The 14956-nt window shown below is 50.6% G+C and overlaps 1 protein-coding gene across 7 annotated transcripts in view; it reads left to right on the forward strand.

The window, feature by feature from the left end:
• BICDL1 (BICD family like cargo adaptor 1) overlaps positions 1-14223 on the forward strand; it is a 104000-nt gene extending 89777 nt beyond the window's left edge. The window contains exons 7-12 of one of the 7 annotated variants that reach the window (XR_005214025.1): positions 109-327; positions 871-1014; positions 4209-4339; positions 9672-9792; positions 10620-10728; positions 12684-12820. Coding sequence is in view for 6 of the 7 variants with exons in the window: in XM_037817112.1 (XP_037673040.1) it covers positions 109-327; positions 871-1014; positions 4209-4339; positions 9672-9792; positions 12684-12842 (774 nt within the window). In the remaining variant the exon portion in view is untranslated. Of the gene's footprint in view, positions 1-108; positions 328-870; positions 1015-4208; positions 4340-9671; positions 9793-10619; positions 10729-12683 lie in introns of all 7 variants that reach the window. The other 6 variants (XM_037817112.1, XM_037817113.1, XM_037817114.1 and 3 more) reach the window with 6 other exon arrangements.
• Positions 14224-14956: the final 733 nt, after the last annotated feature.

The raw sequence follows: 14956 nt of genomic DNA on the forward strand, positions 1-14956 counted from the left end.
AGCAGGTGTGTTGGGTATCAGTAGTTTGGATTCATATACTGGAAAAAGACGATCGGGTGGCCGTCTTCTCTAGAGTCCGTAATCGAGAATCTTGTCTCTGTGTGACAGCTGAGGCTGCAGCTCTGGGAAGCTTACTGCCAGGTGCGCTACCTCTGCTCGCACCTCCGAGGAAACGACAGCGCCGACTCTGCCGTGTCCACCGACTCCTCGATGGATGAGTCTTCAGAAACTTCGTCCGCCAAGGACGTGCCGGCTGGCAGCTTGCGCACCGCCCTCAGCGAGCTCAAGAGATTGATACAGAGCATCGTGGACGGCATGGAGCCCACGGTACGAGAGCAGGCTGGGGACAAGCGCTTCACCTCCACCCCATGGGATCTGGCTGGTGGCAGGATGAGGCTAACGCTAGAACAGAAACCTTCTTAAATACCTGTAGTGACTTCTTCTGAGCCCGTATTTGTTTGGGAGCATTGAATCCCTGTGATCAGGCAGGGGGGCTAATGCCAGAGAATGGAAGGCCCCAGAGTCGTCCTCTCGCAGACCTGGGACCCACAGGTGATGTCCTTTTCCCCATAGAGATCTATATAGGCAGCGGTGGCCTTGAGTTCAGGGGGTTTCCTTGGAAGCTTTGAATACAGAATTTTGTATCCGAGTAAAAACCGCAATTTACTGTTCTGTAGAATCTCTCTCCCCTAATTCCTTCTTTCTTCTCTCCTTTTTCTCTCTCCTCTTTCTTTCTCTCTCCTCCCACTTCTCCCCCTGCCATATCCCCAACCCCCCATCTGTCACTCCCCTCCTCATCGACCCCCTCCCCACCCACCCTCTCTACCCTCCCCATCCCTCTGGCTGCCTGGCTCTTTCTTTTGCTGTCAGACCTCCCGGAGAATTGACGATGACTCCTTAGAAGAACAGATAAGGCAGACCAGTGAGGACTCGAGAGCCCTAAGGGAACTCATGGAGGGAGAGAGGGGTAAATTGAGGCAGAGCCTAGAAGAACTGCAGCAACTCCACAGTCAGGTGAGCAACCCCCCTTAAAGGGTTTAAGGAGCCGTCCCACCCAGAAAGGAGATTTTAAACTCCATCCTAGGGGAGAAGGAAAGGCTCCTCCTTTTGACTAGAGTCGCACATAGAGTTTCTGTCCTGCTGCCCCCACCCAGCCTGCCCCCTTCCTTTCCTTGTCCTAAGGTGTCCATCCCTTCCTGCTCCACAAGATTTTTGAGAGATGGAACTTCAGCCTGACTTTCATTTTCCCCATTATTCCTTAAGTTTAAAAGTACTTTATAGAAATATATTCCTGTCTTTTTTGGGTCACACCCATTAATCTTCCTAGTATTATCCTCCTGATATTGGGGGATCCACCCAAAGCCAGTACCATGCCCTACTTTCTTTGAGTGACCTGATAATGAGGACGCAAAGATGCTCTTTAAAGCTGTGGCTTCTTTCTGGCAGTGCCCTGGGGAGTGGGGTTGGGCAGCCAAAGGCATTCTTGTTCCTGAATCCTAAGACCCTCTGCTGGTGGTTCAGACTCGGGGCCAAGTCTTCCAAACTGGCGGAATAAAATGCAAGAGAAAGTTTGGATCTAAAAGTGCTTTGGATTAATAAAAAATTTTTAAGTTTATTTTCAAACCTATTTAAATTTCTTAGAGGTGCTTCTGCTTGTCAGCTCTTTGGAATTGGCTGGTTTTTTGCTCTGTTTTGTTGATGTTTTTTGCTTCTCAGAATTGTAAAACAAGAAACTCTCCAGAGACATTATTTCATTCAGAAACATGAGCAAAGTGTAAGTTGCTGAGAGACTGGTGTGGGACCATTCAGGAAGTCATCTCCACCAAGAAAGTTTCCTGGAAGTGTCAGCTGAAAACTGGCTTAGGCTATGCCCAGTGGCTTCCCTTTCACATCGTTCACCAGGCGCCGCATGGGGAGTGGACCTGGGCTGGGTCCTCATGAAGCCCCAGCAGGATGGCCCAGCCCAGTGGAGCGAGGGGAGGAGCAGGAGCCCACAGTCGTCCACCAGGCACCATGCAGGGCCCAGGACTGTTTATCTCGTCTGAGCCTCACCACAACCAGGCAATAGTTAGTTTTGTGCCTACTTGCTATGAAAGGTTTAAAGAGAGATTAAGTCACGTGTCGCTTCTCCTAAGGCAAATGGCTGGTAGGCCCTACCTATACCAGGTTTTCTAGGTCAAAGTAAAAAGTTCTGGAGTTTTATCTGGAGCATGTCAAATGTCAACATTTCCTAAGCAGCATGTAGTTCTGCCTGTCCCTTACTCAGCTGACAGGACACCCGGCTGTCCCACGGCTGTCCTGAGGCCATCTCAAAGCTCATTTGGTCTGAGGAGGTCTGGCGCTCTCTGCTAGGTGTTCTCTGGACCTAGAGTTCTGGCCTGCCAGGCTGCAGAACCTGCCAGTAGATGAGGTGAGGCTGGGCTTGTCGCCTCCTGCCTCGTCTGCCTCAGGGATAGATGCATGAGTCTGCATGCCACTGCTTCTGCAGGTGCTGAGTCAGGAGTCTCCTTACCCTTCTCACCCTCCACCTCGCAGCTTTCCCTGCCACAGATGCTGCTTCCCACTGTTCTCAGCACAGAGCACCAGGCCCCGAGCTCCCCGTTTCCTGCCATCCTCCCGAGACACGGTGGCAACAAGTTGTCCTCATATCCCTCTTCATTGCTGGTTGTCCTCCGAATTCCTCCAGATGGCTGCTACCCCCAGGGCTGGCACCTCTGCTCTTTTCAGTCCAGGGAGAGTCTGAAGGGTCTCCAGGAGAGCTTGATTTTCAGCCTTAGACCTGGGGCCTTTGGTCGGTCCGTCTCATTCTGTCTCAAGATGATTTGACCTGGGACTTGAGGAGCAGAGATGGGTACACTGAAAGGTGATGTTTATTCCCTTGTGGGAGGGAGGCAGACTTCTATGGGTGGAGCTTCCCTTGCGGGAAAAATGTCAAATTATGTTTCGTATTTAACAAGAGTCATGGCTAGGTACCCTAACTCATGTCTGGTCCTACCCACTGTGAGAAGACAGGGCTCCCACCCCTCCATTCATTCAACAACTACTTACTGAACGCTCCACCAGGCATGGTTCCTAGTTTCAAACAACAGAAACTTGCTCTGCTTAACTTAAGCCGAAAGAGAATGTACTAGAATTAAATCTGGTTGCTTAGAGAATCAACAGGAGAGCCAGGGAACCTGGGCTCCAACAACAGGAAGGAGCCCATGTAAATAATTTCCCAGTGGCCTGTGGCTTCTCTTTACTCCCCCATGAGCTGCAGCCCTAGGTAGTGGGGTGTGGCTGGTAAGTCTGGGTCACAGGCTCATGTCTAGGTTGCCCAGGAAAGGAAATGCCCTGTCTCCCACCGAGCCTCAGCCAACCAGGAAAGCTCCCAAAACAGGAAGGGATTTTGGATGGTAAATAGCAAAAAAAAAAGACAAGTGCATTGGGATTAGCACTGTTGACCCTGTACACAGCCAGGCTCTGGGAAAGCAGATGGGTGAGGCACAGATCTGCCGTCATGGGGCTCGTGGTGTGAAGGGTGTTACTGCACAGAGGGCAGGATGAGCTCCGGTCACCGAGGGAGTCACCAGGAGGGGCCCCTCGCTCCCAAAAAGGATGATCCCAGGTTTGGCATGAGAACCTGCACAGGGGCATTCCCAGAGGCAGGGACCACAGGAAAGGCCACAGGTTTGAAGTGAAAGATAACATCATTTAGGTTTCTAAATTCCACGTGGCTTTGACCTGGGGAACGAAATGAAGAAAAACGAGAGAGCCGGACTGCACCGAGCCCTGCCAGAGAGCTGAGAGATGAGTGTAAGGTCCCAGGCTTTGGGATCACAGGGCCCTGTTGATAACAGCTCTCAGCGTTGAGTGGGAGATGCCTGAAAACAAAACCTGAGTCCCTGGCCCCAAAAATGTGTTTCAGAGCACTGGTGCAAGTCTGGTGCTCTTTTATTCGTTCCTGGGAGTGCGTCCAAGGGGGATCCGGCCCCAGGGCCCCAGGCCTCTTGACACTGAGCTCAAGTCTGGCAGGTGGCATCCTTCCTTCAGAGATGCTGCCTGAAGTTCAGAGACTCCTGGAGTGGGGAGCCTACTGGTCTGCACCCCCACACACAACCCCTGTGTCTGCTTGGATTTTCTTTTTCCTTTTTCCCTCTTGGAGGGAAAACACTTGGGACCAGCAGCCATGATGTCATCATGTCCCCTCTCCTCCCGTCTCTGGTCAGGTGACGCTGCTGAGTGTCGAGATGACGGCACTGAAGGAGGAGAGAGACCGACTCAGGGTGACCTCTGAGGACAGGGAGCCAAAGGAGCAGCTTCAGAAGGCCATCAGGGACCGGGACGAGGCTATTGCCAAGTGAGTGCCATGTGGCTCGCTTCATTTTTTTTTTTTTTTTTTTTTTTTTTAATTTCACGAGTAACATGGGAATATATGCTCGGTTTTTGTTTTGTTTTGTTTTTTAATTCCATTTTATTGAGATACATTCATATACCATACAGTCATCCATGGTGTACAATCAACTGTTCACAGTACCATCATATAGTTGTGCATTCATCACCCCAATCTATTTTTGAACATTTTCCTTACACCAGAAAGAATCAGAATCAGAATAAAAAATAAAAGTAAAAAAGAACACCCAAATCATCCCCCTCACCTCACCGTATTTTTCATTTAGTTTTTGTCCCCCATTTTTCTACTCATCCATCCATACACTGGATAAAGGGAGTGCGATCCACAAGGTTTTCACAATCACACTGTCACCCCCTGTAAGCTACATTGTTGTACAATCGTCTTCAAGAGTCTAGACTACTGGATTGGCATTTGATAGTTTCAGGTATTTACTTCCAGCTATTCCAATACATTAAAACCTAAAAAGTGTTATCTATATAGTGCATAAGAATGTCCACCAGAGTGACCTCTTGGCTCCATTTGAAATCTCTCAGCCGGTGAAGCTTTATTTCGTTTCATTTTGCATCCCCCTTTTGGTCAAGAAGATGTTCTCAATCCCACAATGCCAGGTCCAGATTCATCCCTGGGAGTCATATCCTGTGTTGCCAGGGAAATTTACACCCCTGGGAGTCGGGTCCCACATAGTGGGGAGGGCAGTGAGTTCACCTGCCGAGGTGGCTCAGTTAGAGAGAGAGAGGGCCACATCTGAGCAACAAAGAGGCACTCGGGGGAGACTCTTAGGCACAATTGTAAGCAGGTTTAGCCTCTCCTTTTATGCTCAATTTTTAAAATTAATTCATACATAAGAATACAGGGCTAAAGAGTTGGAGTTTCCTTGCTACCCACACACACACACCCCATTCCTGTTCTTCATCCAGACAGACACAACTGGTAGGTCATTTTCCTATGTTTATATAGATATACATTCAGTATAGTTGTGGGTATTTTTTTAAAACACAATAGGAGATATTTTACATGCCTTGCTTTTTTTTTCCACTTTCATGTTTCTTAGCTTTCAAATTTGATTATATATATTTAACCTCATCTTTTTTTATTTTTATTAACTTTTTGTTATGGAAAATTTTATGCATACGCAAAATAGAAAACGTTAAGATGGTGAACCCGTCTACCCAGCTCTCAGGCTCAACAGTAAACAGCATATGGCCGGTCCTAGATCATCTGTATCCCCATCCACACTCCCCACTGAGTCATGTTAAAGAAAGTTACAAGGCATATATCACTCATAAACACTTGACTGTATATTGCTACCAGATAAAAACTTTTTTTTTTTTTTAAACACAACCACAATATAGTTATCACACTGGAAAAAATTTTATAGTAATTTCTTAATGTCATCTAGTATCCTGTAACTGTTCAGATTTCCCCAGTTGTCCCTTAAATGTCCTTTTTAAAAATAGTTCTCAAATAATTTTATTTTGCTTATTAATGATTCACCATCCTTTTTACCCTTTTCAGAGAGAGCAATATGGTTGGAAATGCATCATCAATTTTTAAAATCTTGGTTTAACACCTTGTGGTGTACTGTCTCAGAAGTCTCGTTGTAAATTTGTTTTATTCATGTTGCTTGTGGTTTTTGTTTTTTTTGTTTTTAATTTTATTATGGTAATGTATATCCATAAATGTCTTTTTATATAGTTGGTTAAGCTCAGACTTTAAAGTCCACATATTCCATTTGGTTGATGATGTCTCATAAATCTATAATACTCCCTCTTTTTTATTTTTCTTACTGCTGTTTATTGAAGAAATTGGGTTGTTTGTCTTAGTTTTCCCTCTTCTGGATTGACGGCATTCCTATGCTGTCATTTTACATGTTCCTTGCCCCCTATATTTCCCATAAAATGGGTCACTTTTTAATAATTTGGAGGTGTTATTTAATAGAGAAGAAATGCATAAGTGCATTCATTCTTATACGTTCAAAAAAAACTTGTAACTGCACATGGCAGAAACACATATTTACACATTCCCCATCTCCCTGAGGTTGTTTCTTTATCATGCACTCAGTCAACCCCTGTTCACTGAGAAACAAGAGATAAAAGGTACAAAAAATGTGTCTGCTTTTGGGGAGCCTGTGACACAACAGTAATATTTGTCTATCAGCATACTGTTTAGAAAGCACTTTCATGCTTTGTAAACAGAAAGAATAATTTTTTATCCCAATTTCAATTCCTTTTTTACAGATGAGGAAACTGAGATACACTTTCCTCAAAGTCACAGCCAGTAGTGATAAACTGGACTTCAACTCAGGTCTCTGACTCCAGCCACGTCCTTTCCCCTGCAGCATATTGCTGCTTGTTGGAAAGCTAAGATCAGCTCATTTGCAACAATTTGTAAATAAGATACCATACACCTTTTTTTTAAAACATATGACACAAATTTTAATTTCTCGTTTTAAAATTCTCCAAACTAACTTCCCCGTTTCTCACTTCCACCTGCTTCCCCTCCCTTCTTTTCTCTTTAATCATTCTCATCATCTCCATTTCTGTTTTACCTCTGGTCTTTTTTCAGGTTATCTGTCAATTTCAAGTTTGTTTTAGGAATTATACTCAGTGAGTCTCATATCTATCTTTGCCACTTGGACTCCTGGTGTGTTCATGCATACCTGAATAGCAGATGATATAAGGGATGGGTGGAAAGGGAGAGCATATCTTTATGAATAACAAAGGATGAAATTGTGAGACATTTAGGGAATAACATGAAAAAATTAAGTGCCAATTGTAGAACCCCTGTAGGATCAAAGCAAAACGAAGCAAGAAGTACAGGCTGGTGGATTTGAGGCATCCTGTTGGCAGGGACTGGCAGGAATCCCAAATGATGTCCCAAATCTTTCCTTGAGGCCTCAGAGAAGGGATGACAGCTGAGGAAACAGGCCAGGGACGCCTTGCCTCTTGGCAGGGCTTGTGCTGGAACCCATGGCCCCATGTAGGCATGTCTGATAGGCTGCCCCTGGCACAGAGCAACAGGGTCCTTCCACCCCCAAGCCCGGGGCTGAATGTCAAGATCTGACCATATGCTGGCGTGGGCATGGGAAGTGAGAGAAATAACCAGAGATTGGCAGGGTACAGGAGAGAAGAAACAAGTTGTGCAGTTGCCATCCCTTAAAAAAAAAAGTGGAGCCTAGCTCTGCCAGCTGGATGAGAGGCTCCAAATCTACCTGAGACCTTGTAATGCAAGTATCCCCCCCAGCAAGGAGAGCTCTGGAAAGAGGCTCTGTCCTTCCCTACCTCCTTAAAGAACAGGGTTGGCCCTTTGGGGAGCAGGGGCTGGGAGTTGTTAGCTCACTGCAGGAAGATAGCTCTTTTTCTGTTCCTTAGAAATGGAATTAACTTGGTGTACAAGTATTGAGAGAGCGGACCCAAGCAGTCATTTAAAGGGGGAACCACACGCACATTTGTATAGGACCTTAGTTTTATAAGTTACTTTCATATTCATCATCTCTGGTTCTGGATCCTGGCTGCACATTAGAATCCTCTGGGGATTCAACCTGACAATTCAGTCTGAACCTCAGCCTGGCAGCTGCTTCTTAATATTCACCTCTCTCCACTGGGCTGCAGGACTTGAAGTGTACCTTAGATTGCACAGTAGAGTTTCAGAGAAGTAACTTGTATCTTCTTGCAGGGGAAAGGCCCTCGCGAAAAGCAAAAACAAATCTGGGGCTAGAAATCTGTCTTCTAAAAAAGGAGACAATTACTCGTTTCCTTTAAATAAGTGATTCTGCCAACACTTTGAAATACTCCTTTTTTAAAAAACACGATTAGTATATTGATTAGTGACTTCTGCAGCTTTGCTTTCCCTTTCTAGTTTCTCATGAATGGCACTAAGATTCCCGAGGGTGCAGTCTGAGGCCGGGATACGAGGTGGGCAAGATGCGCCCCGCCTCGGGCTTGCAGGAAGGAAAGGGATCCCCCATCCCCGGGTCCGCCCCCCACCCCGGCGGCGTTAGTCAGCACATTCGGAGTCTCCAGGCTGCTCGTGGCGCCACCTGCCGGGAGACGCCTGGAAGCGCGGGAAGCTGCAGCCGCCGCGAGGCGCCAGGGGTGTGTCCTGACGTTCAGTGACGGCTGGGGCGGCGGGGCGGGCGTCCGTGGCAACCGGCGCCGTGCGGTGACTTCGCTGTTCGCCGCCAGCCAATAGCGGGCGTGACGCGCGGCCTGCGGCAGCTGAGACCCTGACGCCCATTGGAGAAGCTCGGGTCCCAGCCCCGCAGCCGCAGTGCGGCGCCGAGTGGAGCGGCTTGCCCAGCAAAGGCCGACAGGCAGCGGGGTGCAGGGCAGGTGACTAGCTGCTCGGTGGCCCCGAGGCCTCTGCCTTGGTCTCCCCTAGCTGCCCTGCAGGGGCGGGAGGCCGCAGGAGTCGCTGGCCCTGAGGAACGAGGAGACTTTCGAACTCGCGAGGCAGCAGTTCGTGAAGGCAAGGGCTAAATAAAGCATGTTTTCGCAGCTGGGCCGAGTCCTCCCCACTTTTTATTCCCATCCTCCCAGCACCAGAAAAAAAATTTTTTATGCATTGAACAACTGATTTAGGAATGTTGGGGGAGGCAGACAAAGTAATCTGTATGACATACACAAAATGTAAAAATTCAAATTGCAAAGAGGTGTGGGATGGACTACTTATCAGTGTTCACCGCCCAGAATGTAACCAGCTAGACATTTTGTATATGTCCTTCAGCTACACCCACAGGCAGGTTTTTTTTTACAGAACTGGTATCATATTAGACCTTATATTTTAGTGCTTTTCTACACTCAGTAATACATCATGAACATTTCCTCCACTGTCAGTGAGTGCTCTTCATGGTAGTTTTTTCTAGTGAGTGCATCCCATCAAATAATTTATTGAAGCAGTTCCCTCATTTTTGGTTCTTTGGTGACCTCCATTGTGTGGCTGCATTGCATATATCTTCCAGCTGTGTGAGGCCTATGACTTAAGGATCATCGTCTTTTAACCACTTTGAGCCTGTTTTCTCCTCTGTGAGGTGGGGATGACAAACAATCCCTTTACCCTCAGACTAGTTACGAAAATCATGAGGATGTATGTGAAAGCAGTTGCAAACTTTCCAGGCCTCTATTAAGTAACGTCATCATTGCTGTTACAGTTACCCTTAACTTTGTGAGTTTGGGGTCACGGCCGGTTCCCGCATCCTGTGGAGTTCTAGTGCCCCAAGTAGAGAGCCAGATGCCACTTTAACAGGTCTCCATGATTGCCCCGTCTTGTCTGTTTTCAGGAAGAATGCCATGGAGCTGGAACTTGCCAAGTGCAAGATGGACATGATGTCTCTGAATAGCCAGCTGCTGGATGCCATTCAGCAAAAACTGAACCTCTCGCAGCAGCTTGAGGCTTGGCAGGTGAGATCCCTGCAGCCCAGGGTGGGGGAAGGTGAGGCTCCAGGAGGAGTCTCTGCACCCAGGCAGGGTGTAAGGAGGAGAGTTTGTTAGGGAAGGATCCCATGCGATGGGTGATTAGCAACCTCGGTCTTCACCTGGTGAAACCTAGAACTCACCCGTCCCTGGGGAAAAGCACCTAAGGATGCTCTCTGCAGCAGCAAACCCCAGGCTGCTGGCCTCGGGGCTGTAGCTGCCACCAGATCTGGGACTAGGGCCTCCTTTGGCTGGTTTTCTTAGCTTTGCTTAAATTAGATAGCAAACATGGAGGGTCCACAAAGCCCTGTGTAACTGAGTAAAATTGCAGCCAGATTCAGTTCAGCAACCCTCAGGCAGCCGCAGCTGCTGCCCTTCCAGGGCAGAGGGCAGCTTCCTTTTTCCGTAGAGCACTGCTCTGGCACAGGCTCTGGGTGAAGTGAGTCAGTGTGTCTGTCCATCTCCAGGACCACCTTGTTCAGGGTCCAGTCAGCCTACTCCAGCAGGCCAGGGCTCCCCACTGGGTGGGGGCTGTGACTGACTTTGTTGATGACATTAATTGGTGCAATTTAAGATGTGGGTGTAACCATCAGTGTTTCTCTCTAAGAAATTCTAGCCAGGCGGATGGAAATGCACCTGGCAGCTTTCTGAGATGAGCCCCACCAGCAAGGGCAGGGCAGTGGTCACCGTGCCTGGTTTGGGATGCATGGCCCACCCCATTGGGCTGGCAGGAGCACCAGTGCCCCACAGAGGGCCGGGCCTGTGCCGTTCCCTGGCTTACCTCCCTGTTCTTCTCTCTTCTCTCCTGGCTGCAGTTTGCTTCCTCAGGGCTTTTTACTATCTGGCTCCTTTGGTTTCTGATCTAGTGGCCTTTCTCAGTTCCCGTACCAACAGCTTTAGTTGTACACCCCTCCAGCCTTCAAGGTGAGCCTGAGCCCTGCATCCCACCCGCCCCCCGTGCCATCGCAGTCCTCCCACTGCCTCCCCTCATGGCCCACCGTGTTGTGTGTGCCGGAGCCTGGTGGCATCTCCGTGCAGCATGACATGCCACCCGAGCCCAGCCCCCCTCCTCCATCATCATCATGTCGAGTGAGCTCCTCCTCAGTGCATAGCCCAGTGCTCAGGCCTGGCCTCCTGGTGCCCCCTTCACATGGTCGAATTGTCTTGCCCCTAGGAGCAGTGGCAGGCGGGATGAGCAGCACATGCATGTGTCTGTGTGAAGTTTTAAAATTATGTATTTCCGGTGATTACCTTGGTGAATTTGATTGCTTAAAGTATTAAAAATGCAGTTTGTAATGTGCCAGAGAAAACATTGGTGGCTTTGAAAGGCTTTCTTTCTGAAAGGCCCTTTAATATTCCTGTGGCACATTTAACAACATAGATTTTATTGAGCATGTCCTGAGTTTAGGGTGCTGTGCCGAGGAGTCTACACCGGGAGCTACTTGGAGGTGGAGACCAGTCTCCTCTTTGTTTGTGTCAGCAACCAAGTCAGATCTGAGGGAAGGAATGGAAAAGAGGGAAGGGAGGAAAAGAAGGGAAGGAGTAGAGGTGGCAGGAAGGAAGATGAGTATGAAGAAAGATGAGGGATGGAGAGGAGAGGAAGGCGGGAGAGCAGGACTTGAGGAGGGAGAGAGAATGAAGAGAGGAGGAAACAGTGGGGAGAAATCCACCCTGGCTGCCCCTGTGACGTGGACGTGACAGTCCCTTTGTTTCACACTGAAACCCGCAGACATTTGAGTGACAACCATCTGAGGTGAGACCGTAGGTGATGGACACCGGTGGTTGGGGAGAGGGGCTGCTGCAGCCGTGGGGGTCACCCCCCAGCCCTCAGGGGGCCCCCTGACCTGAATGCCGGCCTCACCGGCCTGGGCTTAGGCAGGAGCCACTGACTCGACACAGGTTTTAGCCACAGGTTCCGTGTCTCCCTGCCAGGGCATCCCAGAGTCACTGGTTCAGGGTGAACAGATTGAGCAGATGTTCTGTGTGTTGCTGACGTTAGACAGGGCTGCTGAGATTTCTAAACCAGTCGTTTTCACACTCAGTGGCAGAATCCCTTTGTCAAATGAAGTTTTACCAGAAATGCAGTCTAGCAACTAGAATGGAAAAGACTGGTGCTTCTCCGTGCAGAAGCCTCTCAGTGGAGTAAAAGCTGCTGTTCTCTAAGACGAGGGGGTAAATGTCTTCTAGGCAACTTTAATAGCTCCATGGCCTCTACCACAGGTGGGAACCTGGCTGGCAGCTGGCGCTGAGGGGCTGGTTGGTGGGGACAGGTGCTGCACCCAGAGCTTCCCGTCTCAATGTGTGGGGGCCATCAGTGGATGGACACGAGCAGCTCAGTCTGGAAGAACCTGAAGAGAAAAAAGGGCAGAAGCCCCCCTGAAGCTAGGCCACTAGGCTGGAGAGTTGGCAAGCTGAGGTCAGGAATGGTACAAACTGAGTGAGGCCCCTGGCGCCCCAAGGGACAGAAGGCAAGCAGGGCAGAGGGCTGGTCACAGTGGAGGCTGAGAGGTGGTCTGGGGCGAGTGGACTGGGTGGGCCTCTCCCTGACCATAGTGGAGAGAGACAGGGAAGTATCTGCCATGGTGCTCTCTGGCCTGTAGGAACAGATCATCTGAGGGGTCCGCTGAGGTGATGGCAGGGGGTGGGCAACACTAGCAAGGAGACACGTGTTTCAACCCTGAGGAAACGAGCAGTTGCCCTGGCCTGCGTGTCTGTCAGCTTCCCACCCACACTGTGCTGCTTTCTTGGCCCGGGCGACCCTGGATGCCGCTGCCCACTCATCTCATCACTCGTCCTCATCTCGCCCTTCCAGCATCTGCCACCTCCCTGCCCGCCCTGGCCCCGGCCCCTGCTCACCTCCTCCCCTCTTCCCTCTGCAGGACGACATGCACAGGGTCATTGACCGGCAGCTGGTGGACACACAGCTGAAGGAACGGAGCCAGCCTTCTTCCTTCTCCAGGGGCCACGGAGCAGGGCGGGGGGACGAGCCCGGCATAACTGAAGGCAAACGACTCTTCTCATTCTTCAGGAAAATTTAAGTCGGGAGGAGTCAGGCCACTGAGGATGGGTGGCCTGGAGGCAGCTGAAGGAGGGGAGGCAGGCGAGGGCCCTGCAGTGTTTCCACTTGGTGGCCTTCTAGGCATGCCCGGGGCCTCAGCAGCCCACCAGCACCCTCAGTGCTGAGTCCGACTCAGGAGAGTCCCAGATCCCTTTGTGGTCAGGGATGGAGACTTGGAGGGAGAGGTAGGGGTAGCCTGTCTTAGCCTTTGGAAGGTGCCCTCGCCATCCCCACATTGCACAGGGACCTCTCGGCTGGACTGTGCCACTCAGACCCAGCTGAGGGACCCACTCCCCTCCCACCCCTCAGGGGCCCCAGTGCCCACCCCCAGGCACTGCTGCCAGGCCCGTGTTTTGGAACCTGAGGGAGTAGGAAGTAGAGGCTTCTCTGCGTGCCTCAGGCTGTGGCCCATCCCCGGCTGGCCTGAGCCTCGGCAGCCTAGTCCCGCAAGGCACCAGGCCCAGGCCTGAGCCTCGTTCCCTCCTGGCCCCTGGGACTTGGGAGGACGGGAAGGAGGCAGCTCTCACCCAGTACATGTGGCTGCCTCAGGCACCTCTGGGCAGGGGGCTGAGCCCACGGCAGCCAGTGGGGCCCAAGTGCTGGGGCTGCTATCTCTCCGTCAGCCCCAGCAAGCTCAGGCCAGGCTTGGTGGAAGCCGTCCCTCAAAGCCCAGGGAGGAAGAAGGGCCTGGTTTCCCATCACCACTGCAGCCCTTACCCTGGTGGGGGGTGGGCCAGGCAGAGCTCTCTCCTGGGTCCTCTCCAAGGGCCCAGGGTAGGAGGGGCCTCAGCCTTCTCCCACAGCCTGCCTGCCCCCCGCAGGCAACTTCTTGGCCCAGCCAAGCAAGCCTAGGCCACAGAATGGCCCCAGAGGGATCTGTGATCGGCCACCTCCACTGCGAGGGCAGCACTGGCCCCCCAGGGAGGAGGGGGTGCTGTGTCAAAGCCCTGGCCATGGGAGTTCTGTGGCTCCAGATGCTGCCCATCAGGCCCACAAAGAACAGTGCTGCAGCCCGCTGCTTCTGCCCCTTCTCAGCGGCCACACCACATTCTCTGCCGAGGCCCAGCTCCGAGAGGCTCTGCGGGCTGAGAGCCACCTGCAAGCTGCTGGACACTGACTCAGTCTCCCTCACTCACGGGAAAAGCACAGCAGGGATGAGTGGAAAGAATGTACTTATAGATATGTACATACAACAGTGCTGTAATTTTTGTATGTAGCAATCATGTAAATACATGTATGGATTTTATAATATACATATTCTATATAAATCTATAAAGGCATATTTTTAGAAAAACAGCACACCACTGCTTCTTTTGAAAATAGTCTGAATAAGAATAAAATGAATTTCTACAGAGCTTCTGCCTCGGTCATTGGGTATTTGGAGGGGTTGGTGGGTCAGAATGCAGCTTACACTTCAGAACCAGGGCTGGCTGAAGATGCAGCCAGTGACACCCCCCACCCCACTGGGAGGACCCCTCATTCCTTGGTTCCTAGTCACCGGATTCAGCCAGGAAGGGGCACCTTTCCTGGAAGGAGCAGCATCCTGCCCTGCAGCCCGTCCTTTCAGGGACAGCTGCTTTGGGAGCAGCGGTGGGAGCACTGCCTCCGTGCCCTGGCCCAGGCTCCCAGCCAGCGGCTGCAGCAGGCCCACCCTCTGTGGGACCCGCCAGCACTGCTTGTCAGACCCAGGCAGGGCCTAGGGCTCGGCAGAAAACAGCCAGAGAGAAACCACTCCAAGCAGAGGCTTCCATTGCCTCCCCTGGCATCTCACCACACATGCTCCCAGCTGAGGCACAAACCAGAGGGGAAGTTCACCCTGGACCAGCCTTTCCTGGCAAAAGTGCACTTGGCTTCTGAAAGCCGCCCCAGACCGCGGCAGACCCTGCACGGGCGTCACCTAGAGCACAGGTGAGCGCTGGGCACTGCTGGTGGGAGAAGCCAGGCCTGCCTGGAGCACAGCCAGAGAGGAAACTGACCCTGAAAGAAAATGTGGCAGCTTGAACCTTTATTTTTAGTATTTTTTTTTAAAAAGCATAATTAGAAACTTTCAATACAGAAATAATCCTAGCAAACCATTTAAAAGTTTTGTTGTTT

The sequence above is a fragment of the Choloepus didactylus genome, chromosome 23 (genome assembly GCF_015220235.1).
Source record: "Choloepus didactylus isolate mChoDid1 chromosome 23, mChoDid1.pri, whole genome shotgun sequence".
NCBI classification, from domain to species: domain Eukaryota; kingdom Metazoa; phylum Chordata; class Mammalia; order Pilosa; family Megalonychidae; genus Choloepus; species Choloepus didactylus.